This window comes from Sceloporus undulatus, chromosome 6, assembly GCF_019175285.1.
Source record: "Sceloporus undulatus isolate JIND9_A2432 ecotype Alabama chromosome 6, SceUnd_v1.1, whole genome shotgun sequence".
Lineage (NCBI taxonomy): Eukaryota > Metazoa > Chordata > Lepidosauria > Squamata > Phrynosomatidae > Sceloporus > Sceloporus undulatus.
In genome coordinates, this window is record NC_056527.1 from 147,207,297 (window position 1) to 147,230,798 (window position 23,502).

The 23,502-nt window shown below is 46.8% G+C and overlaps 1 protein-coding gene across 1 annotated transcript in view; it reads right to left on the reverse strand.

The window, feature by feature from the left end:
* Positions 1-7,339: 7,339 nt before the first annotated feature.
* The window catches only part of ALDH1A2 (aldehyde dehydrogenase 1 family member A2), a 57,107-nt gene continuing 40,944 nt past the window's right edge, over positions 7,340-23,502 (reverse strand). Inside the window, exons 7-14 of the mRNA XM_042471423.1 lie at positions 21,243-21,357; positions 20,701-20,828; positions 15,730-15,832; positions 14,092-14,276; positions 12,808-12,972; positions 11,762-11,919; positions 11,574-11,648; positions 7,340-10,912 (exon numbers count right to left, since the gene is read on the reverse strand). Coding sequence (XP_042327357.1) covers positions 10,840-10,912; positions 11,574-11,648; positions 11,762-11,919; positions 12,808-12,972; positions 14,092-14,276; positions 15,730-15,832; positions 20,701-20,828; positions 21,243-21,357 — 1,002 coding nt within the window. The 3' untranslated portion in view covers positions 7,340-10,839. The remainder of the gene's footprint in view (positions 10,913-11,573; positions 11,649-11,761; positions 11,920-12,807; positions 12,973-14,091; positions 14,277-15,729; positions 15,833-20,700; positions 20,829-21,242; positions 21,358-23,502) is intronic.

The following is a 23,502-nucleotide window of genomic DNA, read 5'->3' on the forward strand; positions in this document are numbered from 1 at the left end:
GGAAGGGCAACCAGGTGTGATAAAACATTCACATTACAACATGAATTCGCATAGCTGAAGCAGGAGTCACCCTGGATCTAAGCTGGATAAACCTCAGTGTGATAAACCTCTAAGTCTCTAAACCTTTTCTCCAGAAGGACAAGGGTGGAAAGACCCTCCAGGAGGGATCTGAACTGGGGAAACTGGGCTGCTGAGTCTGGAAGCCAGACCAGTTGCAGGCCATGCCATCCGGACAATGGCCGCTTTGGCTTGCCTCCCTAAAAGTTTCTTTAGGGAAGCATGGGCATTGCCTGCCTCCTGCATCCTTCTTGACAGAATGACAGGCAACACTTTCTTTGCTTAGGGCAATCTTTAGCACACGTGTGTGTGTGTGTGTGTGTGTGTGTGTGTGTGTGTGAGAGAGAGAGAGAGAGATTAAAGGAGGAACAGGATCCAATCCCCCCTCCAGTTTCAAGCCCTGATGGGCAACAGACCTTCCCTTCCCTGTGTTTGCCATGAGGGCCTGTTTTGAGAGATGAGATGCTGGGCTTTTGACAAAACCAGCATAGAAAAAGAACAAACAACAGCAACAAAAAGCCCCATAAGCCCGCAGGCCTGCAATGCTGTTTGCACCATTTTCTCAGTCAGGCATGGCCAGGGAGAGCAGCTAGCACTGTTTTCTTCCCAGCAATCTTGCTTTTCTGCTTTCCTCTTCAGGGACTGAGTGGGATCCCTTTATATCTCTGCCTCTCCTCCATCCCCACCAATGATTTTTCAGTAAAGGAGCCATTCCAGGCACTGACTTTTATTTGGGGGGCTGCACATCGTCACACTTTGGACAAGCAAATTCAGCCCCACGGCACTGAGGGGAACAAGGGTGTTGCAATGACCTGGAGTTCTTTCTCCTGTGGAATAGGAGGGACTCTCACAAACACTTTGCACTTGTGTGCACTTGTGAAACAGGCCTCACTTTTGCATCCTCAAAGCTGTAGATTTGCAAGGGTTATTCTGCCTCGGTGGTGCTTTCATGCTCTCCTCCTGGCTGGCACCGTGGGCATCTGATTGAGTCTCAGCCTCTGGACACAAGGGAGCATGGTTTTGAGCAAGTATTTCTGGCCCAAGGACTCAAACCAGCTGGACCTGCAAGCCCACTTGCTTGCTTGCTTGCTTCCTCGCCTCCCTTCCCTCCTGCTGACAGATTTCTGCTGCTGAAAGATGATTTACCAGCATAAATTAAGCAGAAATGTTTAATCGAGACTCGACAGGGCCGGAAAACAGGAAGCGCATTTCCTAGAGGTGCTCCTTTAATTGCGCTTCATTTTGGGAAGGAGCACGTCAGGCGGTGATAAAGCTCTTCCTTCAATGGCAGAATTTAATTTCCTCTTTGCAAAAAATGAGAGAGAAGGAAAGCCCCACATCCTGCTGAGGGGCAAAGGGAATTCAGCCACACTCCCACACCTGCTCCTCTGCGCTGACACTCAGCATCAAAGTGGTAGTCTGAACCCCAAGGAAAGGATGGCGTGAGTTGCCTCTGGATGCTCCTCAGTCAGCGCAAAAGACCAGGCACTCCGCTGTCAAGTGTCAATGCAGCCCCCTAAGTACTGTTTATAGGCCCAGGCAGAGCCAACCTCTTGGAGCGATGGAGAATTGGGAGAACCCATGGGTAGCTTTAAGAGGACACTGGATAAATGAATGTACAGTTCTGAGAGTGAAGAAAGCTGATAGAAGCAAAATTAACAGAAGAGTGCTGAGAATACCATGGATGCCCAGGAAGACAGATCAAGGCTGAACTCTCCCGGGAAGCCTAGATGACCAAATAGAGGCTGTTGTACTTTGGCCACATCATGAGAAGGCATGAATCATTGGAAAAGAGAATGATGCTGGGAAAGGAAGAAGGCAGTAGGAAGAGAGGGAGACCCCAGGCTAGTTGCTTAGAATACACCAAGGGAGCCACTTGCCTGAACCTCCAAAATGTAAGCAGAGCAGTGGAAGATAGGGAGACTTGGAGATGTCTCACCTACAGAGTCACCATGAGGTTGACTCAAGGACAGTTAACAACAAATGGAAGAGGATGAGACTGTGCATGCCTACTCTTCACGATGGCTATAGGTCCAGCAGCTGGGGCCATCTGCCTTGGTACATGGTCGCTCTCCTCGGGATGTATGTGTGTGTATTTGACCACTGTGGGAAGCCAATGGGGGACCAGAGAGGCCTCCATTGGGTCTGCTCCAGTTCCAGGGCTCCTCTGATGTTCTTAGGAGTCACAGAGAGCAATACGGATGGACTTGGGGCCACCTGAGAAGCCACCATCCTCTTCTGGGCTCCGCAAGAAGCATCCATCTGTCCCTCTGCAAGGCCTGCTTCCCTTCCATGTGAATGTTGTTCCTGCCGACCACAGCTTGAATCCCGACAACACTCTTTCAACTTCCAGCTCTCCCATGCCAGGCGAGTCAAGAAGATTTATGATCCCCTTTTCCGCCAGCAACATTTTAGCTTTAAGAAGGGCATTTCCCCTGCAAGGAGCAAATCCATCTTCATGCTGCCCACCCGTGGTCCTCCTTGCAACCTTCTGGCCATCCATCTGGGATAAAAACTGGACTTTAAAAAAAGCACCACAATGCTTGAGTGGGGGGCTTTCGCACATGCAACATGGCGGTGTCAAGAAGCCACATCTCTGTGGAAGGAACAGCCTTTGGTTGAAGAATAGAAGATGCAAAGGAGAAAGAGAAAAGGGCCCAGGGTGGATCAGTTTGGGATTCTGGGGCTTGTAAATATAAATTTTCTTTTGCTTTTGAACTGTCCTCTATTATTTTTTAATGGCATCCTTTAATTTCCCCAATAGTGTTTACTGTTGGCTTTTTAATGTTGTAACTGTATTATATTTGCTTTCATTGGAGTCCTGGCTTTTGGGGAAATAAATAGAAGTAATCATAAGGAAGATGATGAACATTCTGTGGCTAATGTGACATGTGAATAAAGATTAGATGATCACCAACTGAAACCAGGTCCAAGGCTCACCAACTGGCCCAGGATCCTGTTTCCAAAAGAGGTACAGTGTACTGGTCTGAGTGGACACTGCGAGGCCTGGGTTCAAATCAAAGGCACAGAAACACACTGGAAAATCTTGGGTCAGTCCCACTCTCTACCACCCTTAGAGGAAGGCAAAGGCAAGCCTCATTTGAGCAAATCTTGCCAACAAAGCCTCAGGAGAGGCCGCATGATGTACTGTTTTGAGGGTTGGTCTGGACTTTGGGAAAGTGGACAATGAATTTCTGCTTAGCCATGGAAATCCACTGAGTGATCTTGAGCAAGTCCCAATCTTCTAGCCTTAGAAGAAGGCAGTGGCAAATCTTCTCCAAAGAACTTCTGCCAAGAATACCTTATGAAAGGGTCACTATAAGTTGGAATTGTCTTCAAGGCACATAACAAGGACAGCAATTCCATGGGCCTTGAGGAAGGACAGTTGTTCTCCAACCTGGTTCTGGAGAGTTCCTTTCCACGTTCCTCCCTGCCTGACTTCATAGCAATAGCAAGTGCATTTCTATACCGCTTATCAGTGCACTTAAGCACTCCCTAAGCAGTTTACAATGTGTGTGAGCTAAGTGCCCCAAACAATCTGGGTACTTATTTTAGCAAGGCTGAGTCAACCCTGAGCCCCTGGCTGGGATTGAACTCACAAACCTTAAACCAACCCTTTAAAACCCCAGGGTTTCCTGGAGGCAGGAGTGGCAGGCTTACATACATACACCACTGCCTGTGTCTGGCAACCAGAGTGGCACTGAAAAGCAGTGTGCTGCTTGGTGAGGCCATGCAGGAGGAAGATGGTGCCAAAGGAGAGATCCCTATCCAAAGACTGCTGCCCACTTGGGCCTCTTCTCTTCTTCCTTGGACCTTCTTCCTTGGCCTTCTCTCTTTCCCTCATGCAGCCAGAGCGAGGCCATTAGCACATCAAATGCGGCTGGTCCAGTGGGAGGGAGCCTGGGAATGGTTGCCCCCTTGGTGGTCCTTGGTCCCCCTCTCATCTTTGACGCTGGTGGAGGGCAGCTGAAAGATTGCACGATTCCTGTCTTTGAAGTGTGAGAAGGGATAATGTTTGGATAATGTTTCCTTTGGCCATTTATCTTGGGAGTGTGTGGAGCAAGAGGAGCTGGGTGGGGAGGGAAAGAGGGAGGGAAGGAAGGGGTCTGGGTACTGGGAGGCAGAACAGGCCCCTCTGCAACTCCAAGGCAAGGTGAGACCCGCATCCTTGGCAGACTCCTGGCTGCCACCATCACAGCTGGAGGGTTTGGGAGCTGCCAGGTTTGCCAGGCACCATGATAGGAAGCCCTATTGCCATTGACTTGGGAATACACCTAGGAAACATAGCTTTCTCGGACTACAAATCTCAGAATCCCCCAGCCAACAGGCCAGCATGCTCCACTTTTCCTGATAGCCTTAGTGCCTTGAATAGTGCCATTAAAGTTTCAGATCACACAAAGCCTGCAATCCTGGTTGGACTACTAGTCCCCAGAAGAGAATTCATTGTACCGGTGGTTGAATGGTGACTCAGCACATCAGTCAATCCCATGGATCCAGTGGGTTCTCTCTGAAGCCAGTAAATCCACTGTGTGGACTAAACCCCATTGCTAGTCTCAGTTGGCATGTGAGTCCATTGAATAGACTGCAAGATAGCTAAAGTATGCCCTCCAACATTTCACAGTTGCAAATTGGGACATTTGTGGCCAAGCAACATCACGAGAGCCAGCATGGCATAGAAGTTTGGCTGTTGGACTATGACTTTGGAGACCAGGGTTCGATTCCCCACTCACCCATGGAAACTCTCTGGATGATCTTTGGTGAGTCACACTCTCTCAGCTTCATACAATGCCATGATAGTTGCTATAAGTCAGAAATTTCTTGAATGCACACAGCAACAACAGAAGGTGGCTAAGATAAGAAAAGTTATGAATGAGGAAAAACACATGTTAGGAAAGGCTGCAGCAGTTAGCTTTTGCCTGTTCCATTTGGGAAGGACAAGAGTCTACCTCTCCTTCCTTTCCCCAAACCCGCTGACTTCCAAAAGATCGAGAGCCCACCACCCTTCAAGGCAGTCGATTCCACTGCCAAATATCTCTTACAGATAAAAATGTTTCCTAATCTTTTCTCCCCAGTGGCACCAGTTGTGGGTTGTGTTGGGCAGAATCATGAGGAATCCTCTATGGGTCTTACTCTGAATTTTAAAGAAGTGACCCAAGGAGCCAACCCTATGCTCCCCCAAAGAGTTTCAGCACCAAGGGCAGTTCCTTTAAAGTCCAGCCGATCTTCAATGGCTAGACCATTCCGGCTGCATTCGTTTTATTTAATCTCAACTAGTGTAGACCCATTGAATCAACTATTTGATAGTGAGTCAATGGGTAGGTCAACAGGTAATTATCTACTCTAAGTTATGAGGAGGGGACTGAAGATAGGATTTAGATCTGTTTACTGTTATAACTACATTAATATCTATTTTATAAATGCGAATGTCAATAAAACATGGTCCTCTCATCTCAATGTGTACCCTTAAACCATCTTCATGTTCTATGTGTTCCCCTCTCTCAATTTCCTTTCCCCCTCTCTCTTTGTACTCATACCTTTAAAAAACCAATAAAATATTATGGAAGCACCTTTGAGACTAACTGAAAGAAAGAAGTTGGTAGCATGAGCTTTTGTAGACTTCAGCCTACTTCTTCAGATGTATGTTTTACAGTTAGTCTCAAAAGTGCTACAAGATTCTTTTGCATACTGATTTTCCAGATTAACACAGCTATATCTTTGGATACTTTAAAAGGTTCAACCTCAAATCCAGAGTGTTTTTGATGGTCCATTGATGTGGGTGCCATCAGACACACTGCCATCCAGCCACTTTACTTTGACACAATGCTGCATGAGAGACCCTTCTTCACTTCCATGATTCCCAAAGGTAGGCAGGGTGGCATATCAACTTCTTTCTGGGCATTGACGTCATTCTATCTATGACTCATCTGGAGAGGAAATAAAATAATCACTTCTTAAAACTTGGTCCCAGATTCCTGCTGGGAGGAAAGAGTTTGCCTGGGTGCCCTGTGGCGGATGATGATTTCAGACCTTCACAATTGCTTGTTTTTCAAACAAAAGAAATGCAGCTGAAATAATATTTCAAAAAAAAAACAACACCCTGCTTTCTGGTCCCATTTTTACCAAGGAAAATATAGCTACTGAGCAGGCTGGCATGCCTCTTCCTTTGGATATGTGCCAAGCACTCTTGGGGACCCCACCAACAAGAAAAGGATGGCCGTGTCTTTGTCTTGGAAGCCATTCAATTGGTTACTTTAATATGCTCTTCCTAAAATGCTGGATGCTTCATCCTTCAATGTCTTGCTCCACAGCATCTCAGCACTCTGTCCCTCTTTGCAGCTGGCATTTATGGTTATAGGAAACAGTTATGAGATCAGTACGCAAAGGGATCTTGTAGCACCTTTGAGCCAAAGGCATTGCAGCATAAGCTTTCACAGACTTGGTCTGCTTCCTCAGGTGCATGGAATGAAGCATTGCCCAGGAAGGACTTTTGGAATCAAGGACTACAAAGTCCTTGAACAACTGCAAAACAAAACTACAAAGGAAGATGGTAAAGAGAAATAGCAAAATTGGAACATATCCACAAACTCCAATCCATCATCAGTGGACTGGACAAAGACAATGGCTTCCTGGCACACAACACATAACATTGGTTAACACCCCAATCTCACAAGGACACTCCTGTTCATCCCATCTCTTTTCTGGTTCACAGCCTGCAGACACCACTTTCCAAAACTCCTTCCACCATTCAGATGGCCATGCACCCTCCACAGCTTTAGGCAAGCTCATTCACACTGCCTTTGTCCCCCAATGACCATAGTTTAAACTGACCTTGTCTCCTCATCACCATCCCCATAAGTGATGCATTTCTATGGCTATTCATACTATCTGATAATAAGGGTCCTTCCTGAGCAACACTTCATGCATCTGAGGAAGTAGATAAAGTCTACAAAAGCTTATGCTACAACTTCTTTTGCTCAGTTAGTCTCAAAGGTGCTATAAGGTCTCTTTGCATATGGATATTCCAGACTAACAGAGCTGTGCCTCTGAGTTATGAGATTGTATGCCTAATGTAAAACAACTTGTAACTAACAGGATGCCTGCCATCATTTTGAAAGGAAACATGAACATTTCTGAGCCTATGGACAGAAGGTGAGCAGCCTGAGCTGCTGCTGGAGAGGTGCATTTCTCCAACTCATGTGCATTGAGAGTAATGGGATAAAACAGGTACGTACTGTGAGCTGCCTCAGATCCCATAATGATAAACAAGCAAGCAAACCAACTGTTAGTTGTTATCTGGATTTATTTGGAATAACACACAAAGACACCACACACGTAATACAGAGAAGGATACACAATATAAATGCTTATTGCTAGCACAGGTGTCCTCCAAAGGAATGCAACAGGGGAGAACAAAGGAAACAAAAGTTTTCCTTTTGCAAGGAATATGGGGGAGATCGTAAGAAAACCAAGTTTTTAAAGCATTAAGACAAAAGAAATTCTCTGACATGACACTACAGTAGGAGGGCATGACATTCATGTTGCACAGCTCAGGAATTTACATAACTTTTAAACTTTTTTTGCTTGCAAACATGCCAAGGAAAAAGGAACAGCTTGGATTATGCATCTGTCAAAGGGGAGAGAAAAGAAATAAAAGGAAATAAAGAGGGGTGACATAAATATAAATGGGGAGATGGGAAGCAGCGAAGGGGGAGTCATAGTATAAGGAAAGGAAAACTGAGGGTAAAAACCCCAGAGGTTGAGATGGAGGTTTTTTTGGCCCAAAGGGAACCAATCCATAAGGCCCCAAAGCCCCACTGAAAGCAATGCACTCTTGAGCCTCTCTCCATTGTTTCAATGAGCTTCATGAAAGATAACTTTCCAGTGGAAATGGGACCAGGAGAAGGAGAGGCAGTTTGTCTGGAGCGTGCCTTAAACACTTGCCAACATTCCTCTGGGAAGCAGACGGGCATTTTTATTCAATGCAAAATGCTCACATGCAGCTCAAGATTGCAGAAAGAGAGCTGCACATATGGCATTGTTGCACACATGTTCTGCATATGAGATGTGTGTGCTCATGGAATATGCATCTGGCTGTGCATTTGGTTGCACATTTTGGAGTGCATTCAGTGGCACAGTCCTGCCATTTTACACAATTGACATCTAAGTCCACATGTGGAGATGTATGCTACAGAACTCTCATCTGGGATATGGGTTAGAGTTAGGATCCTATTGGTAGGCCTAACTGGAGTAGATGCATTGAATCAATTGTTCACTGGCAAGTCAACAGTTAAGTCACATTCATGTATTCAATGTGTCTCACGTAGTTGGGACTATCAACTGGATTCAGGCCTTTGTTTCAAGGACCAAACTATCTTAAGATGGCCATGGTGGGAAGCCAAGGAGGTTGGTTGTTGAACCAGGTGGACTCTGGAGTGGAGGGACCTGTTCTGGGAGCCTTGGCCCCAAATCTCTCTCGGCCAACGGAAGCCGCACCCGGATGCATGCTGGCTCACAGCCCTTCAGCCGAAATGTGGGAAGACATTTGCTGACTTCAGAGTTTAGCATTTCTGACACAAGGAGTCATTTGAGGAGATTTTGTTTTAATAATAAAAAACATAATGATGCTTTAACAAACACGAACAGCTGAGTACACACAGCTGTCCTTCAAAAATCCAAACAAAACCCATGACCGCCTGCTCAAAAATGCAACTTTTGCATTTGGGACTTAAAGTGCTCCTGGATGCAACCTTAGGGAAGGCTCTGTGCCTTCCTGAATTGCATCCAGAAACTTGCAAACATTTAGTGATTGCAAGCATTTCATGGTGCTCTGCTGAGGTCAAGGTGTCTTATTTGCTCCCTGGTTAAACTGGGCAAGGTTTTGTCAGAGGTTGGATTTGTTCAGGTGGAATGGGGGATATTTGAGAGGCAAACTACCTGTTACAGTTGGATATAGTATTTTAAAAGAATGCAAAGTCTCTGCTTTTCATCCAGGGAACAGGGATGGAATCTCACAAGCTCAGCCTAGGCTGAATAAAAAAACAAACAAATACCAAATGGACTTTTAAGGAAATTAAAAAACAGCTGTATATTTAATTTAGCCAGTAATCACTTTCACTTGGGTATAAAGGCCAATCTAGGACTAGAGAGAGAGAGAGAACCAGTTCCCCAGTCAGCCATGTAGTTTAATGAGGGATCTGTTAGGATCTTTCTCCTTTTCTCCTCCTGATCTACCACTCAGGGCTGTTGTGATAAGAAGATAGCAAAGGGACTTTGCACCTTGCCCAGAGTTCAATGGAAAAAAGAGAAGGTTAAAAACAGAGGAAGAATAACTGTGACCCACACCTTTGGTGGAAACCCCTTCTAGAGACAAAGCAAAGTTACACATACAGTTGCCCTGTCCTCAGGTGTACCCCAGTATGTTCCCATGCATTGTTTCCATGCATTGTGCGTGTGCGTGCACACACACACACACACTTTACAAAAACACTGCATGCAGTAGATCTCAGGTTCAGCTCATGTGTCATCTCCTTTTCACTTAGTAGAAAAGACCCTTTTCTATGTCCAAACCATTGAGAGCCATTGCAGCCAGTCAGAGGAGATCAGACTGGACTTCATTGGATGGACAAATTCTTTGGACTTGGTGTGTTTTCTACACAGAAGTGGCTTCCAGTCCAAAAATGCCACAATGCTGTCTCTGGGAAATTCAGCTGCAGGGCACAGTTGACTGGTATGAATCAGGCAGCTCTCCAAATGGGGCTGGAATGCAACTCCCAGAAGCCTTAGCCAGCCCAACCAGTAGGGAGGGATGCTGAGCATTGAAGTCCAGCCACATCTGGAGAAGGACCGTCACTGGCTCCATTTCGGCAGATGCTTCTTTCACCAGAATGTTTCTGCTGCTGCCATTAGTTGCAACTCAGATCCCAAAGAGAGATCTGGGATGCAGCTGAAGAGGATCAGGATGCTCCGTACACATTTCCCCCACAGTCCTCCTTTCCCTAGGACAACACATGGCCAAAGCTACTCTACTCCCATGTCATGCAGCTGCTGCCTTCCTGCAAAGGTAAGTACAGTTTAACACAGAAATGCTCTTTTTTATTTTTTGTGTGTGAAGCTCAACCAATGAGTTGTTTCATTTCTAAATGTCTGAAAGAGAAGCTGTTTCCTCACAAACATACAAACTCCTGCCACAGAAGGAAACTCGAAATTGCATGGTTGAAGGATTTAGTCCCCCCCCCCTCCCCAAGTTTCTCTGAAATAAGGAGGGCTACTAACTTGCTTTGTAGGAAAAGAGAGTAGAAAGTGTTTCAGGACTCCATTATGCTTTCAAGAACCAGTGGCCCAGATGCTCAAGTTGGGTGGCCGTACCCAGTCCTTTTTAGCCGATGCCTTGCATTTCTGGAATGTGGTTCACACCTGGTTTTTGCTGTGCTTGAGTCATATTGCAGAGCTCACTGTCGAATAAAGCAAACTGAAGCTGTCCTGGTGCAAAAAGCCATTCAAGGTGTGTGTGTGTGTGGGGGGGGGGGTTCTTTCTTTTCCAGCAAAAGTCTCTGAGGGTATGCGTACACATGTGTCCATGCATGTTATGAGCTGAGCATTTCTGAAATGGTTTCCTGCAGGCATTGTTTGTGGCCAGCAAGTTGAACTCAGGACCTAGTTGCAATGATATTTTAAAAAAACCAAAAACATAACCCCAAAAGCTCAGTGTCACTTGTTAAAAATTCCTGAGTGCCAGTCCCCTTGAAGGAATGAGGCGGGTCCTACAACCCTTTCCAGCTCTCCTTACGAGTTCTTCTGAGGAATCTTTATCGTCACCGTCTTCACCTCTGAATATTCGCGCAGTCCGCACTCTCCCCTAGAGAAGGAATAAAAGCGTGGGAGAATGAAAGCCATGATTCACTGACTTCCTTCCACAGAATTACTAGGTTCCTTGGTCATCCTCCAAGAGAGAGCTGGCTGGTACTGTCACAAGGAGGACAGATTTGGGGAGACACCAAAGGAAATGGAGAATGGAAGGATTCCTTCAACCTAGGTAGTTAAAGCACTTTGATCCTCCTACTTGAGCTGCCAGGGCTTCATGTTGTGGAATCCTGGGATGTGTAGCTTCACAAGGTATTTTGAATCCTCTGCCAGCTTTAGTACCTCCCCAAGCCATAAAGCCCAAGATTCCACATAATGCAGCCATGGTGGTTAAAGTGGTATCAAAGTGCTACTGGGGGAAAGTGAAAAATGGCGGAGCCTCCAAACTTGCTGGTCAGGAACCCCCAACCCCCAACTGGTGGAGTGACCACCAGTTAGTGGCCAGGTCTCTCTGTGTGTTTGGGGCCACAAGTCCACTCTGGGTGCCATTCTGAACTACAAAGGAGTAGTCCAGGGCACTGAACCCATTTTGGCAGACAAGGATCTTTTCCTTGGAGATGCCTTTAAAGTTTGGACTGAAACTCAGGATGGATTGAGGCCCCATCCACCCCCAGACATGGGATCCCCTGGAGCATCAGAAAGACCCCCACACTTACATTTCTCTCCCGTTGCCAGACATTTTGAAACCCCCAAAGGGACTCTGAGCATTTAAAGCGTTGTAACAGTTTATCCTGCCAGAGAAAGAAAAAAGAGTTCAAACATCTCCAGGTTGTGACTCATCTCCATTGCAAAACCAGAGGGACGAGCACCGATTTGCTGCATCCAGACTCTGTGAGGGCCTCACCAGACAGTTCCAGCTTGCATGGCGGAGGAGACGGTCAAGGCCTTGTTGAGGTCATTGGTGAAGACAGCAGCCACCAGCCCAAAGTTGGAATTGTTGGCCCGTTCAATCACCTCCTCCATGGTCTTAAACCGCAAGATCCCCTGGACCGGCCCAAAGATCTACAGCAGAACAGCATCAAAAACACAATCAAAAGACATGGGGAGTTTATTTTCAACTAAGTGTACGGAGGAGACATGGCAGGTTGCTTTTCTTATTCCTGGGAGGCCTCAACAACAGTTGTGGTCTTAATATTTCTTCGTGCTTAATTATAATTTAGTACACTTCAGGGAGATAATTCCTGAAAAGGCTCAGGTTTGCTGAGAATGGAATGGACTGCCTTGGAGTGTGGGGGATTCTCTCTCTCTCTCTTTTGGAGGTCTTTAAACTGAAGTCTAGTGGGGAATTTTCAGGAGTGCTTTAGCTGGATATTGTTTCATGGCAGAATGGGGTTGAAATAGATGGCACTTATGATCTCTTGCAATGCTAAGATTCTGTGACTTTAAGGCTGTATCCACATTGGAGAAATAACCTGGTTTGGTACCGCTTTAACTGCCCAGGCTCAAGGCTATGGAATTCTGGGAATTGGAGTTTGTTGTGGGCCCAGAGCGGAGCTAAAGGAAGGAAGTCCCCACAACATACTCCAAATCCCAGAATTCCATAGCCTTGAGCCAGGGCAGTTAAAGCGGTGCCAAACCAGTGTGGATGCAGTCTAAATAAGCTTGTGTTGGGCACTGGGTACAGCACTTTGGACAGTCTAGAAAGACTCCTGCCTTTGCTAGCCTTGGTGGACCAAGGCTCAGTCCCACTTGTAAGCAGCTTCTTCCGTTCCATCCTGAAAAGTCATCTCCCTCAGTAACAAAGATCTCCAGGGACCTTCTGAGATACCAGGAAAAAAGGGAATCCTGTCTGAAACCCTGGAGAGCCATGGCTGCCAGTCAGAGCAGGCAGCAATGGCTAAGAGAGACCTCCTTCCAGGTCTGATTTGCTACCAAGGCCCTCCTACATACCTCTTCCTTGGCAATGCGCATGTCATCCGTCACATTGGAGAAGACAGTCGGTTCAATGAAGAAGCCCTTCCGCCCCAGGCCTTTGCCACCACACTCCAGACGGGCACCTTCTGAAATCCCGTTCTGGATCAGCTCCAGGATCCTGTTGTATTGTTTCTTGTCAATCTCAAAAGGGAGACAGAGGAGGAGGAAAGATGATACAGGGTGAGACTCTCCTGGAAGGAGATCACAAGTGGCTCATTCAAAGCTTGGAAGTGTTCTCTTTTATGACTACAAGGCTTGGAATCCCTGGGGGACACTAGGCCTTGCAATCCTAAAAGGTAGCTTTCCAGGCACTTGCACTATTGGCAGTGGTCTTATATATTGATCTGGGTAGCACAAATGCCCAACTCCTACCAGTGAGTCCCAACTAGATTCAGTGGTTGAATGGTGAGTCAGTATATAGGTAAATTCTACTGGTTCAACAGACCTGCTTTAAAGGACAAATGGATTTCAGGCAAAATGTCTGTTACCAGTTTCTCATTCTGAGACTTTTAACTTTGTCTGTATTGGGTCTCTGCTCCAACACTTCTGGAGCTCCTTCCCCTGAATTCTTAGGATAGAATCCAACTGGCAGAGTAGATCCATGGAACAGTTGAGTTTGAGCCACTAAATTGAATTGAACTGCCCCACTGAACAGCAGACTCAATGAACTACAGGATAGAGAAAAACCTTTGACTAAGAGTGACTTACATGCTAGGGATGTAATTCTTTTTAAAATTGGTTCTTGAAGGAAGCAATGGGTGATTTTAGCAAATTTCTTCCCATTGTGAGAAAAGCTTCAAGATCTATGCAGTTTTTGAAGGCTGGACTTAGTTCTGGACTTAAACTGTACAAAATTCACACAAGACTTTTGTGTGTGTGCAATAAACAGCATTTTATGCAGAGAAATATTGTTTGCTGCATAGAAAATTCTGTTTTCAAAAGCCCATGTACTAATTTTGCACAGAGTACGTCCTAATCTGCCAGGATTCTCATCAGTCCTCAGTTCAAGAAACCTATTTTTTAAAATGCTTTTGGAGAAGTATTTTTCAATATTTTTCCATTCCTTCTGTGAGTTGACTCCCTCTTCAACAGCAGATTCAATGGGTCTACTCTAGCTAGGATGGCCCAGCAGAGGTGCAGTCCCTGGGTGTACCCTGGGTGCAAGGGTTTGATGCATGCTAGAGCTGCAGATGCTGGAGTTTGGATCAGGACAAGTGTCTTTAGGATCAAGGCACCAACACCGGCATGCCAGTCTTTTACCTGTGGCCCTTGCTCCGTGGTGGGGTCAAATGGGCTGCCCACCACCCTCCTTTTGGCCCGTTCAATGCTCCTCTGGACAAACTCATCGTAGATCGGCTCCTCTACGTAGATCCGTGAGCCAGCGGTGCAGCACTGGCCTTGGTTGAAGAAGACTCCCTGATGGGCCTGCTCCACCGCATAGTCCACTGTGAAGACCAAGGACGCAGCTTTTTCACACATGTCACATGTAAAGCTTTGTGCCCACATTACACACACAGAGAGACAAGATTCCAGGCTGCAAAATAATGCCGCACAACTTCGAAGCAAGAACAGCAGCAGAAAGCAAACAATACACACACACACACCCAAGATTTCAAAGGATCAAACCACCCCGACACATGTGCTGTTTGTCTTTGGTGCCATGGCTGGGGATGATTCACGTTCTTTTACGTAGGGATTCCTGTAAGAATGGTGCAGAGATCAAAAAGATTTTTAAAGGACCCCCAGGAGGGCCAAAAGGAAAACCAAAGGCACACTGCAGGAGGGAATTAATATCCACTAGGACAATAATGAATTCATTCATATTTGGGCCTGTGCAATTGGGGCTGCATGGAGTTACAAAACCACAAGCACAACACCCAGGACAGACTGTAGTACAGATGCAAAGCCAGTAGCTGACAAACGAATAGCTTTTGTCCCGTTGTTGGGGCTCTTCTTGTTATTTTGTGCTAGTGCATGGTTTTAAACAGAGGATGCTTCCCAGCCCTTTGGCTCTCTGGATGACAACTCCCATCAACTTTGGCCAGCACAGCCTCCTGGCAGGAAAGATGGGAGCTGTAGTCCAGCACCATCTTCAGGTCATTGGTTGCTCAGACATCCCTTCCAGTGCCATCCCATCACCAACCCCTTGGCTGTTGTCAAAAAATGTCTGCCAAGTAAAAAGCGTAGGATTGGCATCCTGTGGGTGACTACTTATGCACCCTGACAGAACCAGTCTAGTATTTTTATCCAATGCAGAATGGCCATATTCAATTCAAGGTTGCAGAACGGGAGTTGCGTATGTGGTGCCACAGTGGCTTAATGTGCACTGCACATCAGTGTGGGCTGCACAGTGCATACTGACACTCAATGCAAAATTTCTACTGTTGTGCATTGGGCATGCAGATGGGAAGGCATACATGGCATTGCAGTTTCACTAAGTGAGGGCACTGTAGATTTCCATGAGCATAAAGTTACACATTGCCTCCCCAAGGTGCTTTATACCCTTTCTCACTAAACAGTTATAGCACTGTGATTCCACTTCATCTACCATGGCAACATACTATAGGCTCCTAGGGTTTGCACTTTGGGGAGTAATACTTAGAATTATTTTCCAGAGAGGTCATCAGACTACAAAACCAGGATTTCACCAGTGGATGAAGTGGAATCATATTGCTATAACTGTGGCATATGGATGGATCTTTCATGTTTAAGACACCACATGACTCTTTGCTGTTTTTGACACAACAGACTATTTCTGTAACACCCAACCAACTCCTTCCCTGCCCTCTCTAACTTATGTATTTCAAGAAATCTGAGTGTAACTAGCTCCCCATCTAGAATTCAACTCCCACCCCCAAAATGTAGGACAAGGAGAAAAACCAGCGGAGGCGGACTTACAATCAGCATCTGCAAATATAATATTGGGGCTCTTTCCCCCCAGTTCCAGAGTCACTCTCTTCAAGTTACTTTTCCCAGCTGCTTCTTGGATCAGTTTCCCCACCTGAAATGACAAAAGGGAAAGGTAGCATACAGGTGGAGTGTGATCTCATGGTGGGGAATAAATACATCACCCAATAAATACATTGTCAGTGAACAGCAGATCAAGCCTCAACTCTCCCTAGAAGCCAAGATGACTAAACTGCTGTACTTTGGACATACTATAAGACAGTACTCCCTAGAAAAGACAGTAATGCTTGGGAAGGAAGAAGGCATTAGGAAAAGAGGAAGATTGTAGGCCAGACGGATGGCTGGCTGGCGTGAGTCTTCAAGACCAGAGCAGGAGTGTGGATGTTTGTTTGGATGCTTGTAATTTATAAGTAAAAACTGTTTTGATAGCAAAAAGCAACAAGGGAGAAAGTCAACACATAGGTAAATTTCATTAATGCAGTGGGTCTACTTGAACTGAAAGAAACAACAAACTTTAGATTTTTGGAGCCTGGTTCATTTTTGGTGTTTCCCAGAATGACATGGCAGGACGATATTGGGATCCATTCAGCACTGGCTAAGACCCCTGGCCTAATACTTAGATGGGCCTGGCTTTGTCTCTTGAATTAGCATTCCTCAGTTAAAGCATCTTATTTAGTTTTCCTTCCTGTGTGAGTCTACAAAGTGAGGCAAACACTGCAGAGAGCAAAGGCTGGCAGAGCAATTTCTTGGGAGTTGCTCAGTTTGTGCGGATGGATTAGAAAAGGAGGCATGATGCTTTCTTTCTTTCTTTCTTATCTCTCTATCTCTTTCTCATCCCACCTCTTGGCTCTTTAGGAGACAGATGGCTGAGCAGCCTAGCAAGGAAGCGGCCAGAGAGAAAACATCTCCCCTGTATACGCTGGAGCCAGGAGGAATCTTCCTTGGCAAAGGAAGCCTCCACTCCCCATTCCCCATCTGAAGAGGCCAGCCAGGCCAGGATCAGGTCAGCCCTCTCTGGGCCACCGGTTTCGGGGAGGAGGAGGAGGAGAGTCCTTGGCACCTGGCCCAGCTTAATGAAAGCAATCCCTTATGCTCAGGCACCAGAAAGACCTCTGGAGAAAGATGTCATTTCTCATGATCTATCTGGCCCTCAGGCAGCTGGCACTGTGTAGGGGTCTGATTGCTGGATGAAGGTGACTCTGGCAGAGCAGGGCTTGCACTCCTACTCAGCCATAAAAACCCACTGAGCGACTTTGGGTGGGTCACACTCTCTCAGCCTCAGAGGGAAGCATTATCCTTGGAATAAATCTCACCAAGTTTGCCAGAGAGGTCACCCTGGACCGGATCCTTCCATAAACCCCACTCCTGGCCTGGTCTCCTTTGGAAGAAGAAGTAGCAGGGCAACAGGGGTAAGGCAGCTGCGAGAGGCAAACATTTGCTTGGCACAGATCCATTGTGGAGACTCCCAACCGTTTGCTTTGATTCTCTTGCCCAGTATCTTGTTGACCAGGGATGAGCTCATACTCCACTCAAGTTTGAAAAATAGTCTCTCTCACCCAGCCAGGCAGAGAGAAAACACATTCCCAAGATAATCAGACAAGCCCCGTTGGCTTGGCTTTTATTGCCAAGGGATTCTGGAAAACATCTTGTAGCAAAACCTTTTTACTAAACCTCCTCCACCACCATCATCATCTTTTCCGTCTCTTTTGTCTTTGATTTTGCCGTCCCCTTAGGTAGCCACGTCTTCAGTCCAAACTTTCTCTTCCCTAACCATAGTTAATGACTGGCATAGGATGCTCTGTATATCAGTTTGGACATGAAAGTCCCATAGGAGTTTGATGTCACTGTTTTCAACAACTTTTCCAGGCTTAGGTTTGGAAATTAAGTTATGGTTACGAAATAGCGGGAGCTGCGAAAGGGAGATTCAAGGCCTCTGGGAAAAGGTGTTTCCAGGGTTGGAGACTAGGGTTCAAACCACTGCTCAAGTGTATAAAAACCCACTCAGTGGCCTTGGGCTAGTCACACTCTCTCAGCCCCAATGGCAATTCTGTGTTAATGCTCAATTTTTGCATGGTTTCAATTGTATTAATCTTTTAAATCGTCAGCTGCTTTGAGACCCATGGGGGGGGGGGGCAGTGGGATACTACTACTAGTAATAATAATAATAATAATAATAATAATAATAGGCAGAGTGCAAAATCCCAGGATTCCATGCATCAGAATTTGGGAACCTGGTGTGGTGGCAGTGATGCAAAGCGAGCATCTGTCTTCCACTTTTGCTGCAGATGCTTCAGAGACTCCTCATCTGTGAGCCTCCAGAGAGAGGAAGCATCCATGCATCCTCCATCTTGGCCTCTTCTTCTCCCCAGAAAGGCTCCAAGGCCGGCTGGCCATTTTGCACAGCTGCTGTCCTTAATGAGCCGTGGTGGGAAAAGAAAATGGTAGGGGGGAGATGGCGGTGCGGAGAAGTGATCCATGACAAGAGAGCGTTCAGATAAGAAGGCAGGCCTGCCTTGGGGGCCTGGGAAAAGCACCGCTGGGCTCCCACCTGTGAGAGGTGAGCCATGGATGGACACTAGATGCTGGAAGATGGTCACATCAAAGACCCTACAGAGATCCGACAGATGGTTCTCTCTGCCCCAGTGTCACCCTTGGTCCTTTATATCCTGGCTTAGAGGATTGTAAATACATCTCTAGGGATAAGAGAAGGCTCCACGGACCCAAGCAACTCCACTTGGTGCTTTGGAGTCTGGAAAATGTTGACCCATCAAGTGCACACAGTCATCTTGGAAGGGGTTTGCCACTGGCATCCTTTGAGGCTGAGAGAGTATGACTTGCCCTGGATCACCCATATCCAGGTTGGATTAAATATCAAACCAGCAAAAACCAGTTGCAGGGGTGTGCGTGTGTACATCTGCCCTGTTTTTTATTTTGTGCTGCAAAGGAGCTGTCCAAAGTGCTGACGTACTGGGGGGGGGGCAGATTAGAAGGGAAACTTGCCTCTCTCCCCATTTGATTCAGGAGTGCAGGCCCGGGGGGGGGGGGGGATGAAGGTGCCAGTTTATTTCACAACATGCCAGATGTCAGCATTTGAGCTGACCGGTCCAGCACTGGAGCAAAAATATACTCAAACTTTTATAGGTCAGTCTTAGATCAGCCATGTCCTGTTGGCTTGAACTTGACAAACACTGCCAGCCTCTCTCTTGCCTGCTCACTTTTCTTCCAATTTGCTGAATGGTCACTTGATAAGCCAGGTTTGTTGTTGTTCTTGTATGCCTGCAAGTCATTTCCCACTTTGTTGTTGTGTGCCTTCAAGTCATTCCTAATTTATGGCAATCCTATCATGGGTTTTTCTTGAGACGTTTCTTTAGATGGGATTTGCCATTGCCTTCCTCTGAGGCTGAGAGAGTGTGATTTGCCTAAGGCCACCCAATGGGTTTCCGTGGCTCAGTAGGGATTTGAACCCTAGTCTCCAGAGTTGTAGTCCACTACTCAAAACACTGCACTACACTGGGTCCCTGCAATCTGGAATGAAAGTCCACTAACAGTCGGAAATCCGCTCTCTGGGATGAGCGGATGAAGGATGAGTGAGAGGAATGGAGGCAGAGGAAACAAGCCTTTTTCTCCTCCCTTGGCCACAAGGAAGCCCCCAGCAAGACTGTTGTAAAAGATTTAACTACAGCATTGACTCACTTGTACAGGAATTGTACTGTACGGGAAGTAAAATTATAGAAAAGGAAGAAACTCCAATATGGAACAGTTTATACTCACATTGCACTTATGTGTTCCAGCTGTTCCCACTTTAGGGTCTTAGTGAATTTAGGTTTTGGGGTTTTTGTTTTTGTTTTTTCATTTCTGAAAAGTCTCTGCAACGCTTTTCACTTCCTATTAGTAAGGCTCTTAAAGGCAGGTATTGAGTCAGGACAAAAATCTGCCGCATTTTGAGTTTAAATGCCTATTAAAAAACGAAAGCCCTCCAGAATGATGCGCAAAATTTGTTTTGGCTACAAGAGACATCTCTGAAACCAAATCCATCTGTGCTTTTCCTCTTGCAGTCAGGAGCGCATCCTGCGTGAGAGTCGACTGAACAAAAACAAAGACCGCATATGCTTATAAAACATGGCAAAGGCAACTCGCTGCATGGGAAGAACCGGCTCACAATGAGGGAGCGCTTTTACCCGCAACCTGGAGAACTCAGATGGCTCTGACTATTACCCCTGTCATCCCCAAGTGGCAGAGTGATGGGTTGTCTAGTCCAACAACTCTGGAAGGTGCCCAGTCATGGAAGCAACGCTACAGAATTTGGTGATGTTGCTGTGAATGGGTTGCAACCAAAGGCCGGCTTCTCTTGGGGAAACAAGAAGGAGCCATTGTGGGCAGGGGATCTGGTGTGTTGTTGAAGGTGGATCACAACTGAAGGCAAGTAGATCAAGACCAGAGGACATCCTTCCAGGTGGACAGCTGTCCTGTGGAAATGCTGTGGAAATTTCCAACAAATGTGCACAGAGCACAAGTCAGCTATCCTTTTCCGTGACGTTTGTGCAGGAGAAAGTTTGGGCAGATTGTTCCCTGGCTTAAGTTACTGGGGGAGCCATGACATTTGCCTCATCCAGCCAGAGCTTGGAAAAGTTCCTTTTTCTCAAATAGTAGCTCTTAGAATCATAGCATATGCTCCCAACCCTGGGCTGGCTTTTCACAGAATCATAGAAACACAGAGTTGGAAGGGATACCAAGGATCATCCAGTCCAATCCACTTCTGCCAGAAAATCTAAAGCATCCCTGAGAGGGGTCCTCCCAATCTCTCTCTTTAAAAGCCTCCTATGAAAGAGAGGCCATCACCTCCCAGTGGAATCTGTTCCTCTGTCAAATAAATGGCACTTTCTCCTTGCCCAACCTCATACCAAATTCCCCTCTTGGTCCCCCTGGTCAGCCCCAAGATCCTGCAGTGTAGAACACACTGACCTCAGTAGATCCAGTGAAAGCCACTTTGTCTATCCCCATGTGAGAGGCGATGGCTGCACCGGTGGTGGGTCCAAATCCTGGCAAAATGTTCACCACTCCAGGTGGGAATCCTGCCTGTGGCAACAGAGAGAAACACAAGTTAAAAAGAAGGCAAGGCGGGGAGCAGGGAGGGGTGTAGCTGTCGGTGGGAGACAAATTAGGGCATCGCCCCCCAGACAGGAATTCTGCCCCTCCATAAAATCTCCCTGCATTCTCCCAATTTCTAGCACTACAGAGGGGGAGCCATGGGAAACAGTCTACACTTCATGTTCCCTGGGTCACTTTGCCCACTGCACCTTTTCAGGCATGCCTAGACTCTATCTTTAAATGCTCCACCATAAATTTGGGGACTAAAAGAAATTTGCATTGTGGGGAGATTTTTTTTTTTTTTGGAGGAAGCACCATCCCATTCCCCGGAGCTCCACCCCTGGTTTTGCCAGCTAAGTTCCCAGCCGCTGTTGGGGCTGCATTGGTCAGTGGAGCTGACCTCCTTGATCAGGGCCCCCCCATGTAGAGAGCGGTCAGCGGGGTCTGCTCCGCTGGCTTGATCACCACAGTGTTGCCGCAGCAAAGGGCTGGCGCGATCTTCCAGGCAAACATCAGCAAGGGAAAGTTCCACTGCGGAGAGAAAGAATAAAACCAGAAACCTCAATGTTGCTGTGACAAGGGCTGTTATGCAACAACCAAGAATCTTATGCTACCCATATGGAGTGTAAGAGCCTCAGTGGTGGCCCTGTTGGATGTCCCACCACCCCAAGAGGCTGGGTTGATGGGCACCTGCGCCAGGGCCTTCTCTGTGGTGGCATCCTGAGGGCAGGACTTCCTCCAAAGTCCAGCTGGCTCAGTCCCTCTGGAGCATTGGGTGGGCAGAGAAGACCCTTCCATGCAGCCTTTGGTCCTTATAGGATCAGGGGTGGCTGCTTGACTGTTTTAATGGTCTGTGGTGTAGGAACTCTTTTAAAATAATGTTTAACATCTGTTTTTCATCTGTGTATTTAATGTTTAAACATTTGTACTCATTGTACATCTCCCCAGAGGCCCTGGTGGGTTGACAGGTGAGAGATAAAATAAAATAGAAAGATAAATCAGTTTAATTTGGCACCAGGTTTTGTAGACATTAATGTCTGCCAAACATAACTCAGTCATCTTTAAATTGCCCAAAAGACTCATTGCTGTTTGTGCCACAACAGACCAATGTGGTTCAAGGTTGTGGAGGCAGAGTTGCACATGCAGTGCTGTTGCATGTGTGCACTGCACACATGGAAGCACATTGCACAGACAGATCTGCTTTGCACATTAGGCACATGCAAACAAGCAAGTGCATTGGTTCAAGCAACCTCACAGTTCAATATAGCATTGCAAGAGGCATTGCAGAACTGCTTTGTAACTCCATAAGTGTAAAGTTGTGGTCTGTTTCCTTGAAGGAAGGTCTTGGCCCAAATGTGCGTGTCTGTGGGACCTGTATTGTCAGCTGGAGATGCAAATGAGAAGGCTTAGCAGTGCTGATTGTAATCGGTCTTCAGATCGCTCCCCTAACCTTGTTGGCTTCTCCGCTTCCTTGCAAACACTCCCTTGAAAAGTCTGGTGACAAGTTTGGCATTTTGAGCAGCCAAGGAAATACTTTTTAATCTCTCTTCAGGTGGTTTTGCAGGAACTCCTCCTTGCTGCCCTTCTCTCGGCCGGGAGAGGGCTTTTCTGTCTTGGAACTGAAGGCTTTCAAGGAAAGGGCTTTTCAGAGGGTGCTGGGCTGTACTAATTGTACTGTTTTTCAACTGCTTTTAAAATGATGTGCCTTAAATTGTTCTGATATCGTTAATAGTTCAACTGTTGGGTTTTTGAATGTTTTGAACTATATGGTATTTATTTTAGTCGGCAGGCCCCTTGGAGTCCCTGGCTTGGGGAAATAGTAATAATAGCAACAGTGGTAACTGGTAGATATAAAGCTCTGGAGAGGTAGTGGGTGGTGGCAGTGGCAGAGGGACCCTGGCACAGTCCTCTGCTGAAGGTTAGAGGACTGTACCAGGGGCAATCTCTGGAAGGAGCACTGCCCAGCAGGCTTCCCAAAGCCACCTTTGCTCAATGGAAGAAGCACCCCCAAATGCACATTCTGGAGTATGGCACCTTATTAAGAAAGAGAGAGAGAAACAACAAAGAGATGCCAGGCACAACTATCACCCCACCCATCCAAGAGCAGAGTGCCTCATGCATTTTGGAATGCTAAAAACAAACCCCAGGATCCTGTTGGTGTTTAGCACATGCCTAAACTCCCTTATGGAAGCAGCTGGACAATTTTGTCCGATGCAGAACGTCTGTGCTCAGTTCAAGCTTACCGAAGGTGAGTTGCTCCTGTGTTGCCATAATGCACGTGCATCACACCTTGAGCATGGTGCATGCAAAGGCACATGGAGAAATGCAGGTGCAATTGTGCATTGCACATTGTGTATTGAGGTGCACACGAGCATTTAAATGCACATTTAGGCGGGTTACAGACCGCCAGAAAGTACATGACGAGCGCGTACTAGGGTTAGGAAGGGGCGGTGCTTCTGCACCCCCTACCCTAACCCTAGTACGCGCTCTGTGCGCACAAAATGGCGGCGGCCATTCCACACGGCCACTGCCATGATTACGTCACCACCACGCCGCCTCCACATGAGGCGGTGCGGTTGTTGATGTATTGAGACTGCGCCACGGCGCATAGTGCGCCTTTTCTCCGGCCCCGGAAGGAGCGCAGGAGATGCACGGTGTGGCAGCTGCAGCTCCCGG